The sequence below is a fragment of the Vulpes vulpes genome, chromosome X (assembly GCF_048418805.1).
Source record: "Vulpes vulpes isolate BD-2025 chromosome X, VulVul3, whole genome shotgun sequence".
Taxonomy (NCBI): Eukaryota; Metazoa; Chordata; class Mammalia; order Carnivora; family Canidae; genus Vulpes; species Vulpes vulpes.
Window position 1 is genome coordinate 7074425 of NC_132796.1, and position 16478 is coordinate 7090902.

The following is a 16478-nucleotide window of genomic DNA, read 5'->3' on the forward strand; positions in this document are numbered from 1 at the left end:
TCAGGGGGTGAGCTGCACATCACTTCCTATTTTGATCTTGACTTCGATGCTCCTAATCTCCAAGACACTCTGTTTGCTAGGAGCCACATGGGGCCTGTTTTCCAGAAGGTGGAAGTGTCTGGAGCTACACTGTTCACAGGATTTCTGTCAAACAGTCAATGCCAGGGGAAGATGCTCTACTCTTCCCGCTTAATATCACCCCCATGCCAGACCCCTGACAATGGCACTTAAGTGGATCTTTCTTGGGCAAGTGGGCAAATCACCGTGGTAAAACTCAGTGAGGTCTCCCAGCAACAAAATGTGGTTTACTTTGGTCTGCTCAGGATTTCCCAAAAGCACTTGGCTCTGGAACTTTGTTGTTGTTTTAGCACCAATTAACACCCTACCAGAACACACTTCAAAAACCACTCATCATGTGTGCTTGAATTCTTCAAATCAAGTGACATTTTTCCAACGTTGACAACCAGAGCTCTAGGCTTTATAGTCTGGGTAAGTCTGATAGATCCTTGAACTGCTTATGGTGTTGAAGGACAAAGGGGTCACTTTGTGGAGTCGGGACACCCTCTTAGGAGCTCTGAGAAATGGGTACCATTAGGAGGGATGTTTCTTTTCATCATCCTCTTGATAATTTGCTGCTAAAAGTGATTTTAATTTCAGATTTAAGAAGTAGACCAACTTTCTTATGCTTCAATTTAGTGAAGAGTTTTGCTTACTTAATGTAATTTTGTAACGATGACTGTACAATCACACAGGAGACCTATATACTAGTGTGGCTTGAGAGTGTGGTATGTTATACAATCCATTTGCATCCGTTTAGTGAGTGGGAAGGAAGGGAATTAGCATTTGTTGCCTGATCACTTTGGGACAGGGACCAGAATAAGAGTTTTACTATATTATTTCATTTTGTCCCTATAATAACCATATTAGGTAAGAATAATCGACCTGTTTTACAATATGGTCACTCATTCACTCGTGTCAGACAGATTGCTATGTGCTGGGCCTATAATGGGGAAAACAAGGTGGCTGGGGGTCTGCTGCCTACTAGGAGCGTACAAGCAGAATTAGACTCAAGTGTTAAAGGAGCTGCCCCAATGCCATCCATAATTACTGCTAAGCAATTAGCACAGAGCCAGACACTTGATTCTGAAGCATATGCATCTCACAATGTAAAGCTTGCTGGTCTCTCTTCTTCGGTGTTTGTTTTTGTTTTTTTGTTTTGTTTTGTTTTTTGCGAAAACCTTATTGCGGGTGATTCAGCCTTTAGGTGAATATATCTACTTTAAGCAATTTAAAGATGCAGAAAAATCTCACCCAAGTCTCATTTCAAGAAGGCTTGCAGGATTAAAACTGTTTCGGGCTTTCCACCCTTGAATACAAGAATAAAGATGGTTTAGAAGTATACAGGTGCCAAAGCCCAAGGCAGATACAATAGGAGGCAGAGAATTATGAAGTCACATCCTAGAGAAGAATGTTTATTTACTAAGTAAAGGATTGAAGAGTAGAGACAGGCAGAGACCAGCCCCAGGACAGACATACATGATGGGGCCATACTGACATACTAAACCATGAAAAATTATATCCAAGTGCTGTGACAGAGTATCTATGATGCCAAAGGCCTGTTCTTAGGAGTCCTCAGCAATATTATTACAACTACTGACAGAAGCAGCTACTATGAGGCCCAATTTTCTTTTTTTTCCAAAAAAAGATTTTACTTATTTGAGAGAGCGGGAGGAGGGGCAGAGACAGAGGAAGAAGCAGACTCCCCGCTGAGCGTGGAGGCTCAATCCCAGGACCCTGAGATCATGACCCAAGCCAAGTCAGATGCTTAACCGACTGAGCCAACCCAGGGGTCCCTATGAGCCCAATATTCTATGCAGAAAACAGCTCATGGCTAAATCCAAAGGATTATAGTAAAAAAGTGGCAGTGCTGGGACTAGAACCTGAGTCTCCCAGGTCCTAGTCCAAGCTCCCTGCCCTTTCACTATATTTCAGTCCTGGAAAGAGAGAAAGGCTCAGGAATTAACCAAGAGGATTGACACGATAGAGATGGGAAGAGAGGGGCTGCAGAAACAGAGGGAAAAGACTCTTGGCAAATGTTTATACGCCCTACGTCTTCAAACTTGATGGAAGTTTAGCCTTCTCATAAGCAGGAGGCCAACTTTCTTATGCCTGGATTTAGTGAATAGTTTTGCTTATTTAAATGATTTTAGGGACGCCCGGGTGGCTCAGCGGTTGAGCACCTCCCTTCGGCCCAGGGCGTGATCCTGGAGTTCCAGGATCGAGTCCCACATTGGGCCCTTTGCATGGAGCCTGCTCCTCTCTCTGCCTGTGTCTCTGCCTCTCTCTCTGTGTCTCTCATGAATAAATACATAAAAATCTTTAAAAAAATGATTTTATAAAAAAGCACAACTACACTAAGAACTATAGTGAGGCTTGAGAATATGGTATATACAGTTGACCCTTGAACAATATAGAGATTAGGGGCACTGCCCCCCCACCAGTGGAAAATCCACATAGGACTTTTGGCTCCCCGAAACTTAAGTACCAAGAACCTACTGATGGCCAGAAGTCTGACTGGTGACATAGAGTCCACTGACACATCTTTTGTATGTTATATGTATTATACTCTGCATTCTTACAATAAAGTAAGCTAGAGAGAAGAAAATATTAAGAAACATTATTATAGAAAATGTTATTGAGAAAATACATTTACAGTGTTGTACTGTATTTTTTTTTTTAAAAAAATCCATGTATAAGTGGACCTGAGCAGTTCAAACCCATGCTGTTCAAGGGTCAACTGTATTATACAATTCATCTGTAGAAAGAAAAATCGAAAGCACGTTTCCATCCTTGAAGAGATGGGCTTGTTGCAGGTAGAGGTGAATGGGACCGGTTATGACCTGCTGGATCTGTGGGAGATCACATGTGGACATTCATGCGCTTATGCTATGCTTCAAAGGTAGGTCTTCTTTCAGAATGTTCTATCTTAACTGTTATGGTGCCACATTCTCTCCTCTCCATAGGTGAGAGTGTATTCATATTACACTTGATCAAATTTGGGGGGATTGCTGAGAAATGCAGCTCAGAGTAACCATTTCATTTGGACATTTCATGATTTAGAGCCAGAGAAAAGCACTCTTGGATCCCAGTTGGAAACCATGACGTAAGTGTAAACACTGTCTAGTAGAGTGTCCTAGGTACACTGGAGTATTAATGCTATTTGCCGTGCTTAACCTTAGGATGAACATAAAGCAACTGGATAGAGTCCAGGGGAGAGCTGTGAAGACAATTAAACACTCAGAACCGAGGAGGCATGAGGAAAGACACTGGCTTCTCCTAAGAGTAGGGAGGCGATCATTTTAAGGATATAAAAGGGATGATAACCAGCCACATTAGCCATGTGCTTTGGAAGAGATTATCATAACCAGTCGCAGGAGAATTCTTTCTCAAATATAAGAAATAGCACAACGAAGCTGGTTCGATACAAAACCAGAGTTGTAAAACCATTGTACGTTTCTCTAATGGAAAGAACCCTGAAAAGAGAAATATCAATGCCTACCTCTAAGTGATATTTTGGGAATTAGCGCGGTTTCCAACGCAAACACGCAATCAAGTAAGGTTACTTTTCTTTCTCTTTCCTTGGAGGAATTCAAGCCATAAGATGGTGGGTATTTTTCCCCCTGGGCCAGGGGTTGGCAAAAGACAGTCAGAGGGCCAAACACCCGTTTGGGGAAGTGTTTTTAGAAGCACAGCCACGCTTGTTTGTTGCCGTTTTGTCTATGATAGGCTGCTATGGAGCTATGGCGGTAGAGCTAAGTCATCCTGAAGGAGGCCCTTATAACCCACAGGCCTGGAAAATATTTCATCTCTGGTCCCTTATAGAAGTCTGCAGACTTCTGCTCTAGGATGAAGACCAGCGTGCATGAACAGGCTGGGGTGGTCCAGCGAGGGGATTCCATTATTGCTTTGCATAAGGGGCAAGTGACTCTGAAAATTAAAATGAATGAAAAAAGGGCATTGTCATGGGTTGGAGGGATCACTTAGGTGGCGTCAGGTGCTCTGGCTTTACTACAGCTGCCGTAGGCCTTGTCAGCAGTGAAGGTGAGTGATTTTATGCCAATCAAAGATGTGAAGGGAAGGAGTCCCGAGTCCCACCAGTTTTACTGCTGAACTGACCATTCAAATAATGGCATCTTTATGTTCCCTGCCCTAGAATCAAGGACACTTTAAGAGAAAGAGGTAGGAGATTGACAGTTGGGTCCTTTCTCTCCCACATGAGTCAGCTTTGACCTTTCTGACGAGGCGAAGTTTCTCCACCAAATAAAAACAGGTCTAACACAGAACAACACCTGGGCGTTTGCTTTTCTCTCTCTCTTTAATAGATGAGCCCTGAGATGGAAGAAAAGATTCCCTTTTATGTGTCTGCCTTCATTTTGACTCTTTGTTATCAAATGTACGATAAGATCAGGTCTGGGAGTCACAATAAATGCTGTTTTTGTGCCACGGTGAGCTTTCTGCCCCCGCAAAAGCAAAGGCTGATTTTATTCTTTCTAACTGGTGGACTCTTGTTTCAAAGGCCTTGAACTCCAGGGCGCTACTGAAAAGGCTTTGACATGTCAAAGGGAAGCATCTTTGGCTGGAACAAAGCAACTCAAAGCCTCTATTCTCCTGGTACTCAGCCTCGAAAATGAAAACAAAAAGCAAGGCAAGGGCAAGGCCAACCGATCACTCCCCATCCCCAGACACCGGAGCCCCCCCCCCCCCCCCCCCCCCCCGCAGCTGAGAAGTTGCCAGCAGCCCCCCGCACGCACTCACCTCTCGGTGATGTTCTTAGCCGTCTGTAGGAAGCGCGCATGATCATTCTCCTTCAGAGAGTGTTCCGCCTGGGAGATGAGGGATGCCGACCGCTCGATGCACTGCTTGCAGTTTGCAATCTGCTGAGCCAGTTTGCGAAGCCTCATCACCTTGAAAAGAGGCATGGAGACGGTTAGGTGGGGGGGCTCACTTAGGTTAGATGCATCCGGCTGGACCCTTCGGAAGTGTGCATCGCGTTGCACGCAACTCGTCCTTCAAGACAAGTCCAAAGAGTGGGTAGGAAAAGGTGGAAATCCCAGTTACGGGACTCCTGGCCTGGAGAGTCTTTATCTCCTTGGAGAAGCGTTGCTAATTTGTTTTATGAGAAAATACTTTATTGTGAATTGCTTCCTTGTTGATGGGGAAAAAAGGTGTTGCCTAATGGCAAGTCACAAGGGTCACCAGACCTCTTCCCTCACCATTCCACTCAATTACTGTGAGAGGGCAGCCGGCGCTGGGACGTTTCTCCAGCTCAGACTTTCTGCTGGACCATCGAGAAAATAAAACATCTCCGTGGGTGCAAACGTGCGGCTTAAGTAAGAATCATTTTCTAGAAAGGCCCTTGCAATCCACGCAATAAAACATGAGGTATTACTATTTCCCACACGATCTAAAACTCATGTGTTAAATTAACAGAAAGAGAGCGTTTTTTTCCATTGATTAATATTTTTCCTGTTGAGCAGATGAGAGAAAGCCAAAAAAAGCACAGCTGGGCCATTTCCCCTCACTGGGAACGTCATTTCCAGGCACTTTGTGCTGACTTGATAACTAAGAACTATTTTGATAAGCATTTCCCAGTCGGTATAAAAATGCATGTTTGGTTCCAACCTCCATTCCAATTCCTGATTCTGTCTTGCTTGAAAACGACCCTCAAACGTAATTGACCGTAACCTCAGGGGTAGGCCAAGATAAGTGCACGGTAACCCACTTGACCATTCGCTCCGGTGTTTGAAATGTGCTGTGAGATGAAGCCCTCTGGCCAGAAGCCAAGTCAAAATTAGACCGCTAATTGGAATTGCCGTGCGCCCAGTGCCCCATCCACACAGCCTGGGACAGGTCTTGGCCGGCTTCAGGATCATTCCGGAATGGAAAACAGCCCTGGGTGAAAGGGTAGGAAGGAGGCCAGTTAATCTGTCTTACAGACAAGGCTGGCTCCAGCTCCCTCCAGAATTCCTGCTAACTCCAAGAAATTCCTTCTTTCTCCAAGTCATCATTATCATCCCCATGCAACTTTAATCGAAGAAAAGGAAGGAAGGAGATGTCAGAACTTGAAGCCTCTAAGGAACATCTGATTCCAGCTATGTTGTACTGCAGCAAACAAAGGAAATTAATGCTGCACTGAGAGGCAGCAGCCACAAGATCTCGGGCAAGAGTGAGAAAGATTCCTGAAAGTAGAGAGTTAGAGAAGTGTCAAAATCTTGGAGCAAACAGCATATGATATTAAGCCTAGTAAAAGACTTAACTCATTATAATTAGAGGGACGGTCCGCAGCAGATTAACCATGTTCATTAGTTGAATGAAATAACACTTATCTTACACCAAATTGAATTTAGCATCTAATATCATTCCGTCCAGAGGTAAAGCTAAGAAAGGCATAGAGTCCAATTCAAGACACTAGAACATGTCCATCAGAGGAAGGAAAATAACTTAGAGTCCCTCACCAACCGAGCAAACGAAATATTTAATCATACAACACAATTAAGGGTGTTTAACACAATTCTAATAAAAGACACACAAGGTCAAAATACTCCTATAGAATAACCCTGTGTCAATCACTTATCCTTCCGGTATGCCTATTAGTGATCCCACAGACTACAAATGCCACAATGCCTGAACTGTACTTTCTTCTTTCTTTTCTTCTATCATGATACTGGAAAATAAAAGTGGCAGTAAGAGGAAAAGATAAAAAAAACAAACAAAGCCTAAATCATGCATAAGTTGAAGCAAGCCAAAATGAGAGCCTCCTTTGAAAACACAGGAATGAAAAAAAAAAGAAAAGAAAGAACACAGGAATGCTTTACAGAAAACAATCATTGGCATAATTTAAATTGTGGTTCAGGTGTACAGTTCCATCTGATACATCGGATCGGAGCTTTTCAAAGTGGTGTGCACAAGAATCTGCTGGGGATCTTTTTAAAAGAGAAACTGTAGATGTTTGGGCCCACTCTCCAATATCCTTGGTAAAAGGCTGATACTGTCAGAGCAACGGGAATCTGCATTTCAACAGGCAATGAGCTACAGGTGATGGATCAGTCCTATGGTCAGGGCTAGCATTTAAAATAAACTAACTAAAAAAAATTAAAATAAAATAAACTAACTAGAAGAGAGGAGAAAAGAAAGTAGCAGAGTGCGCTCCCGGTACAAAGGGCAAAGTAGGTTTTGCAAAAACTTTTTGTGTGCGCAAGCGTGCGAGATTTCATGTCTTCTATATTTTTTACTGTGGGTTTCAGTCAAAAAAAAAAAAGAAAGAACAACACTACTTTAAGTTGGATGTTCACAAACTATGGTCTGTAAGCCATATCCAGCACACATCGTTTTGTGTAAATAAAGTTTTATTGGCACACTGTCACACTCATTCATTTATGAATCATCTCTGACTGCTTTCACACTACAACAGTCGATAGAGGTGAGCTGTTGCAACAGAAACTATACAGCAAAACCTAAAAATATTTATTATCTGGCCCTTTACAGAAAAAGTTTGCCAACTTCAGTGACTCTGATCAAATGGCCCTGCTCTGAACCACATTCTGGGAAACACTATCCTGCTTGACTTATATAAGCACTTCAAAAATCAGACACCGAGCATTTAGCAAAATATTAATTTTGTCACTAGAAAACACTCTCATATCCTATTTTAAAAATCTGACAAGACAAATACAATTTGATTTTTGAAAAGAAACACTGGTATCGACATATAAGAAGATTCTTTATATGTATTATTCCGTTTTTCCAAGTTGGCTCTGTTCTTTTTTCCTTTGGGAAGTGTTGATTGCAAATTGTAATTTCAGGAATTCACTCCATACGCATCATGGAAATAGCCTCCTGTTAGTGAGGACATGGGCCGATAGATACCAGTTTATCTGCTGTTGATTATACCTTACACATGCTTTTTAAAAGTAGCCCTTCATTTTTCTTTAAATGCTTTTAATACTGTAGGATTCCCACCCCAAAATTGTTATGTCCTATCAACCGATGGCACAAGAATCTGAATTGCCATTGAGGCCTGAGTTGGCATTTCTATAACGCTCTAGAAAAGCCCGAACATGTAGGCCAGTTAATTATCTTAACTGTTGGCGATTTAGAGTATGTGAAAGCGGTGAAGAGAAGGGACTTTTTCTCTCTGTGGCCACAGCCTTGTACCATTGATCGGTGTCTGCACATAAAACACATATTTTACTCAATCTGGAGTCTGTTGCCAGCTTTTCGTGTGTTGACATGAAATTTATCTCCTACTCCTGAAGAGATAAGACAATTCTTTCCCAGGGAGTCTCACGGCTTGAGACTCTCCAGTCCGTCCAAGTAGAAAGGCTGCTGAGCTATTTATTGCGAAGAATGCATGATGGTCTGAGAGCAGGAATGACCAGTATGTCCCCAGTGTGTCCTGACCCTGCCTGCCTGGCAGGCCCCCAGCTGGAGGGTTTGCGGTGAGTCTGTCTCCACCAGGTCCAACGGCCTTGTGATCCGCACCAGAGGTACATGGCGGTGAAGTCAGGAGGTGGTGAAGTTCACCACCGTGATCCCCACGATCTTGCCAGATCTCCCTCCAGCTCCCACATTTCCAAGTGTTGGTGAGAGGCTCCCACTGTCCCTTCTCTGGATTCAGCGTCCTTAGGCTGCCCGGACAGCACCCTGAGCACCCTCCTTGGGTACCCAGTCCTTACCCGCCCTCCCTGCCCAGCACCTCAGATTTCCAGAGTGTTGGTACTCATGCCCTATTCTTCAAAATGCATCTCTACCACCACCTGCGCTGGCCGGGGACTCAGCCACTGTGAATTCCGAGGTTTGGGATCCACTAGACCTTGGTGATGTGCCAAAGCAGTAACTCGAGAGAAAGCCAAACTGGGCCTCATCTTTCCCGAGTGATGTTTGCTTTCTATTACTGCCTTCAGAGATAACGTCCGGAGCAGGGGTGCACTTTTTAGAAAGTGATAAATGTCAAACACACAGGCAATTTTTAAAGTAATATCATCAACTTCCCTGTACACAGTATCAGCTCTCCCAAATCTCCATCTTCTTGTCATATTAGCGTAAGAGTTCTCAAAAGGAAGTAAATTTTTATTGACAGCGCTGAAGCCCTCCCGAATTCCATTCAAGTCCTTCTCCAGAGGAAAACACCTTTTTGAATTCAGGGTGGATCACTCCCAAATACGTACACATGCCCAAACATTGTATGGGACTTTTTTGCAGTTTATCAAATTTTCTGTAACAACTCTCATTCCGTGCAAAGCACTGTAAGCTTGTTTGTATTTTTGCGATTTGTCCATGTGAACGAGGGCGATACGTATTGCCCTAGAAAGCACTCTCTTCTATCCTATTTTAAAATAGGATTTTGAGGACTGTTCCATTATATAAATATACAATTGTCTTATCAACAGCTTTATTGAGATATAATCAACATATGACAAACTGTATATATTTAAAGCGCAAATTTGGTCTTCAAATATGCATAAACCCGTAAGATAACGAACACATAGATCATGCCTCCACTTTTCCTCCCACCCCTTGGTGATTCATCCTCTCCTCCCTCCACCGCCACTCACTGTCACTTATCCCCAAGCAACCACTGATTTGTCTTCTGTCACCGTAGATTATTAGAAAGTGTGGTTTCTAAACTTCTGTATGAACGTATCCATGCAGAACATGCTATCTTCTGTCCGGCTTCTTTCACTCACCATAATTTATTGAGATTCATCCATGTGGTTGCACGTATCCGCAGCGCGTTCTTTTTGGTTGCTGAGTAGTATTTCATTGTGCGGATGTGTCACAAACTGTGTATCCATCCATCTGCTGATGGACACTTCGGTCATTTCCAATTTGAAGGGTAATAGCCCTTCCCCAGTCCTGTGACAATTCATGTATGTGTCCTATAGGGACATATGGTTTCATTTCTCTTGGTGAACACCCAGAATGGCTGGATTCATATGGTAAGTGTATGTTTAACTACTTAAGAAACAGTTTTCCAAAACGCAGTTTTATTTTTATAGACGGCATGTGATTTCCAGGTCTTTCATGTTCTCAACAACACTTGTTACAGTCCATCTTTTTCATTTTAACTGTTCTACTCGGTAAGTAGGGTATCTCATTGAAGTTCTAATTTGCCTCACTGACTTTTCTCAACGCCCTCCTTAATAACTAATGATTTGAACATCTTTTCCTTTGCCATCTGTATACCTTCCTTGGTAAAGTACCTATTCAAATCTTTTATCTATTTTGGTAAAGGTATTGTTTGCTTCCTTACTAACGAGTTTTGAGAATCTGTCATATATCTGCATACAAATATTTTTCTATTTAGATAAAAAACTTATAAATATTTGTCCCCAACTTGTGGCTTGTCTTCATATTCTCTTAACAGTGCCTTTTACAGAGAAGTTTTTGCTTTTGATGAAATGCACTTAGCTGCTTCATTTGGAAATATTTCTTTGATGTTTCTAACATTGCATATGAACAATCTTTGCCCAATTCAAGGTTCACCAAGATTTCCTCCCATGTTTTCTTCTAGAAGTTTTACCGTTTTGTCTTTTGTATTAGGAATATGATCCATTCAGATTTAATTTTTGGATATGGCATGGAATATGGCTCGAATTTCATATTCTTACATGCAGAATAGCGTCTCCTATGTGGAGGCTTAAAACTCAGTTTCCAAATTCCCCTTGCAGCTGAATTGTCTTTGTAGTTTTAATGTCTACATTTTACCTCCCAAACTGCTAGTTTGTTATTTTCCTAAGTCTTTCTTTCTGATTTTATAACCTTGTGTGGCTTCACAAGGTTTTGCTCTCTTAAAAATAGAAGGTATCCCTTTATTTATCATTTCAAACATCTTTTTTTATATTTTCCCATAAAATGAATTTCACCTGGGATGAGATAATGCCTTTGCTGATTTTGTGGGCTATATTTTTAGAGATGCAAGATTTTTTTATATGCTTCAGAACTGCGGTTTGAGTTTCAGATTTAAATGGAAGAAGTCATTCATAATCCTTTTCTCCCTCACCCTCCTGGCTTAGCCCTCTCTTATCCCCTCTGCCAACTGGTTTTACCATCAGTTTTATTATTATTATTTTTTTATTTTTACCATCAGTTGTCCCCCCTCCCTCCCTTGGGGGTCTTCAGGGATCATTCAGGGGTCCTCTGCATTTCTGAGGCTTCTTTCCAGTGCAGGTATCAGAAATAGTGCAGAGGCAGGCTCCAGCCCAACAACTGACTTGTTCCAGACTCGCAGGCCTGAAATCGCTAAAAACTAAGATCCTAGGAGAAGTTGGCAATAGTCTTTTCCAGTGCCTTTTAATGAACTGAGAAGCCTTATGCGGCCTGTGGCATTAACCAACGAGCCTGGTTATAGTCCCCGATACCATCTGGGGCACTTCCAGCGCCTTTTACCCAAGGCTTCAAGAGCTCTTCATCTGTTGGAGTTGAAGCTGTAGCTACTTTGGTTTCTTCCAGACCAAGTCCCACTCCCATGTTTTAGCCAAATTGCAGCATCGGGGACTTGTCCATTTCTGGATCATGGAGACCTTTATCTTGCTTTGGATTCAGCTGTATCTCTTGGCTTTCCCATTCCACTATGTTCTCTTGTCACTGACAAGAGAGTGGAGTGGGTGCACCAGAGCACGAACCCCCTGCATCACCATGGCCAGAACTGCAGAGCCCCCTTCACTACTTTGATCTAGCTCCTGAGAGAAACCCTGTCATGCTAGGAAGTTAAGCAAAGGAAAGGCCTGCTGGCCAGGCTGAATAGAGGCCCCCCAGAAATGCTCCTATCTTAACCCCAGTAGTTTTTGAACTATGATGCTTTACATGACAAAAGGGACATTGCAGATGTGATTAAGGCAAGGATGTTGAGGGAGGGGGTATTATCCTTGGTGATCTGGGTGATCCCAGTGTAATTAGAAGGATCCTTAGAAGAGAGTAGCGGAGAAAACTGTTAGAGAAAGAGACCCGAGGAGGGAAGCAAAGGTCAGAGTGATGTGATAAACCAGGAGCCAAGGAATGTGGGTGGCCTCTAAAAGCCAGAGAAGGCAACAAATGGATTTTGCCTACAGCCTCCGGAAAGAAACAGCGCTGCCTAAATCTTGACTTTAAGCCCAGTGGAACAGATTTTTGACTCCTGACCTCCAGAAGGTCAGATACTAAATCTGTGTTGTTTGAAGCCACCCAGTTTGTGGTAATTTGTTACAGCAGCAATAAGAAACTAATACCGGAGTATTGAGAGCTGATCCCAGCACCATGTAAAGGCAACACATTCCCTTTCACATGCATATTAATTAATTGCAGCTGTACTTCAGACAATCGTATCTGAGGACCTGGAAGATGTCAGGTATTAAGAGATGTACACATGTGGTGTATGATAAGGGAAGAGGAAAAATATCCTGTAAGGATTCCTGGCTGACAGCGCTCTTTTTTTTTTTTTCCTTTAAAGGTTTTATTTATTTATTTGAGAGACAGAGAGAGAGAGCAAGAGCAGGGGGAGGAGAGAGTGAGGGAGAAGCAGACTTCTTGCTGAGCAGGGAGCCCCATGTGGTGCTTGATCTCAGGACCCCAAGATCATGACCTGAGCCAAAAGCAGACTGAGCCACCCAGGTGCCCCACTCAGTGTTCTTCTAAATTGTACAATTTGTACATAGGGAAAAGTTGCTTCTCAACACACCTGAGTCAGTTCTTGGCCAAGGAATGATTTCATATTAATTTGTTTATTCACTGTAACAGCTTTAAGAGCTATTTGATTTGACTTTTTTCTGATCACATCGCAATTTACATTATAAATATTTTTCAGCCTATATAGACAAAGTGGTTAAAATATTATGCAATATTGAAATTACCTTTTAAATTTGGTAAAAAAAAAACAGAGATGAGCACATATATTAGTTAGTGTAACCTCTGTGCACCACTTAATAGTTGCTAATTTAATTATACAGATTTCATTAAAGTATGATTATGAGCAGTAATAATAGAACTTCATGAGTTTATTGTATCTTGAGTGAATGTTTCTACTTTTAAAATATTTACAAAATTACCTTTTGAAGGTGGCAGAGAAATGGGTAAAATAAAATGGATCCTAGGTATTTCAATAAAAACCATAGGAATTTTAAACATACAAACATTAGAAAGGAATTACTATTAATATATTCACAAAGGGATATATGATATAGTGAAACTATAGGAGTTTTGCCACCATGAAATTATACCTGTCTGAATTTGCTCAACAGCATAGGAAAACACTTTGCAATTTCTATATAAAATCTGATTCATTGAAACATTTATTTATTTATTATTCATTTGCGAGACAGAGAGGGATAATGACAGAGAAAGAGAAAGCATGAGCAGGAGGGAGGGGTAGAGGGAAAAGCAGACTCCCCACTGAGCAGGGAGCCTGATGGGGGACTTGATCTCAGAACCATGGGATCATGTGACCTGAGCCAAAGGCAGACGCTTAACTGACTGAGCCACCCAGGCTCTCTGACACATTTATTTAATACTGTGTTAACTGCTAAAATATAGCAGTAAATATGAAATGAACTCCTCCTCTGTGGAACCTACCTAGAGAAGAAAGATGAAAACAACAGCTATAATAGACCAGAGCTTCATGCTGCCCCCAGAAGTTCAGTAATGGAGCAGAGGTAATGTAACATAATCCCTGTATTATAGGTGTGCATAGGACACCATGATAATACAAAGAAAGGGTTGGACAAAAAAAATGGCCAACCAGGGGCCTTTGAGCTCCACCTTAGAGACTTAAAAGGAGATTACAGAAAATATAGAAAAGGGGGGTATTCAATATTTCCTAAGCTATTGATGTGCATGGGAATATGTTTTCTCCAGGTAGAGAATATGAAATCTTCTGCCCTAGAAATCATACCTTCCCTTCTTTGATCTTGGTTCCAATAATCTGTCGTCTTTGCTGAATGATCTCAATGAGAAGATCACACTCCTCCATCAATTTGGCTTCTTGACGTGATGCATTGACCTACAGGATAGATAGAATAGTAAGCATTTATTTGGCCTTTGTTTTCAGTTACACGCTCTTTAATGTAGACTACTGTGTTTCTGGTGATCACTAAAAAGATATATTTTTTAAAGATTTTATTTATTCATGAGACACCCACAGAGAGAGAGGCAGAGACATAGGCAGAGGGAGAAGCAGGCTCCATGCAGGGAGCCCAATGTGGGACTCGGTCCCAGGACTCCAGGATCATGTCCTGGGCTGAAGGCAGACGCTCAACCGCTGAGCCATCCAGGGGTCCCTAAAAAGATATTTTAAACGTTAACTTTTCTTCCAATTATATAGAGATGGAAAATATAGGACTTAGTGTCCATTCCGTATCTTGCATCCTTGGAGAACACTATTATCCAATGGTAGCAGTCTTTTCTACTAAGCCATACTTGGCCTCAGCATCTTCCTTAATCCCACATATATGTAGCTATTACCAATTAGTTGGAGATCAACACATGAAATATATTTGTAATTCCTGCTTTTATTCCTTGAAAGAAAGTGTAATTTTGGCCTTTTAAACATAAAAAGTAAGTTAAAAACACAGTATTATTCCATTATGGAGGGTAGATTACTATCGATGTCCATTGAACAAATTTTCCAAAAGCAAGGTAGCAAGATTAGATCATATTTACTTTTTTAAGATTTTATTTATTTATTCATGAGAGGCACAGAGAGAGAAGCAGAGACATAGGCAGAGGGAGCAGCAGGCTCCTCGAGGGGAGCCCCAGGTGGGATTCGATCCCAGGACCCTGGGACCACACCCTGAGCCAAAGGCAGCCGCTCAACCGCTGAGCCACCCAGGCGTCCCTACTTTTCTTTTAAATATAGACATTGACTTTGTATTTCATCACTATGGAAACATCAAAAAAGAAAAAGGATGGTTGACTATTTTATTAATCTTATGACATGATTTTAAATTTTACTTCTGGTATACTTCTGAAAGACCAAGGTTCTACAATGAACACATGCCATTCTCTAGAAAAGGTAGATCATTAGAGAATGGCTTGTATTTGAAGTTTTTAAGACTCATTATATGCAAGGGAGGGTGACAATTAGCTCATTCTTGGCAACTGGGCTTGGGAAATACTCTGCACATGCTATTTCCTCCACCTCATGACAATTTTGAAATGCTTATTCGCAAACAAGAGGCCCAGAAATCACAGCTGTGGGAAGTGGAGAGAGCATGCATGAGCTTTATGATTTTAACACAGCACAGAAGTTGCAGTGTTACAGAGAATGACAATAGCATCATTGATTGCTCTAGCATATCTCGGGGAGGGGACATGGCCTAGTCATTAAGCCCTTTTGATTTGGGATACTTTATTTAACTGGAGTAATTCCATTCTCTCTGAATGAGATAGACTGGAAGTAGGGTCAGAAGTTCAGGATAGAAATCTACTGATGACTCTTCAGAGAAATAATGTCCTGTTTCCGGAGGCCAAGATTCCTTGAGTTTTATTCCTGATCACTATAAGACACAGCAGAGAGAGTACTCAAGACATCTTATTGAGAAGACGATGGTCATTGGCGATCTGAAGCAAACTCCAAGATTAGCTCCTATGTCAGATTAGCACACAGATATGCTCACTAAATGTTTAATGAACAAAAGAAAAAAAATCACAAGATGCATTGATGGACAAGTACAGACGTGGAATTCAAACTAATATTTCAAGGAAGTTCATCACCGGACTCGATTTCTCTTACTGTTACTTTTATGTTGTCATTTCTAGTTCCCCTTGAGGATTCGCAAATAAATTTAGCTATCCGTGGAAATACTTACTCCAAATGCCACTACTCTCAAGAAATTTCTTGTCTTTCCCTTTGACCTCAAACCGAATTTAATAACTGACTACAACTGAGCTGTGAAAAGGATGTAATCATATAGAAACCAGGGGCACATTATGATGGGGAAAGTGAAATTTCTGGGAAGTATCACCTTACGTTTAAAAAATATCTTTTAGAATGAGCCCTAAGAGCGAAATTGTACTCGAGCATACAATCAGGGTAAGTCTAATGAGATGCAAGCTCTGAAAGTGCAGCGATTTTGGCTGTTGTATGAAATGAGGCATATCTCCCAAGTCTTTTCATTTTCTTGGTGATGTCCTTTGTTTTTCTTTTTAAGTTTTATTTATTTAAGTAATCTCTACACCCCAAGTGGGGCTCGAACTCACAACCTTGAGATCGAGAGTCACATGCTCTTCTTACCGAGCCAGCCCGGCACACCTTGATGATGCCTTTTGAAGCATCAAAGTTTTTAATTTTGATAGAGTCCAATTTACCTACTTTTCTATTGTCGTTTATGCTTTTGGCATCATAGCTAAGCAACCTAATCCAAGGTCATGAAGATTTACGCCTCTGTGTTCCTCTAGAAGTTTTATCTCTTACGTTTAGGTCTATGAGCCATTTTGAGTTAAGTTTT

At 41.6% G+C, this 16478-nt stretch overlaps 1 protein-coding gene across 13 annotated transcripts in view; it reads right to left on the reverse strand.

Annotated features, from left to right (window-relative positions):
* The window catches only part of MID1 (midline 1), a 593315-nt gene that overhangs the window by 29922 nt on the left and 546915 nt on the right, over positions 1-16478 (reverse strand). For all 13 annotated transcript variants that reach the window (XM_072744773.1, XM_072744772.1, XM_072744774.1 and 10 more), the window contains 2 exons: positions 13925-14032; positions 4816-4964 (listed from right to left, as the gene is read on the reverse strand). In XM_072744773.1, coding sequence (XP_072600874.1) covers positions 4816-4964; positions 13925-14032 — 257 coding nt within the window. The remainder of the gene's footprint in view (positions 1-4815; positions 4965-13924; positions 14033-16478) is intronic.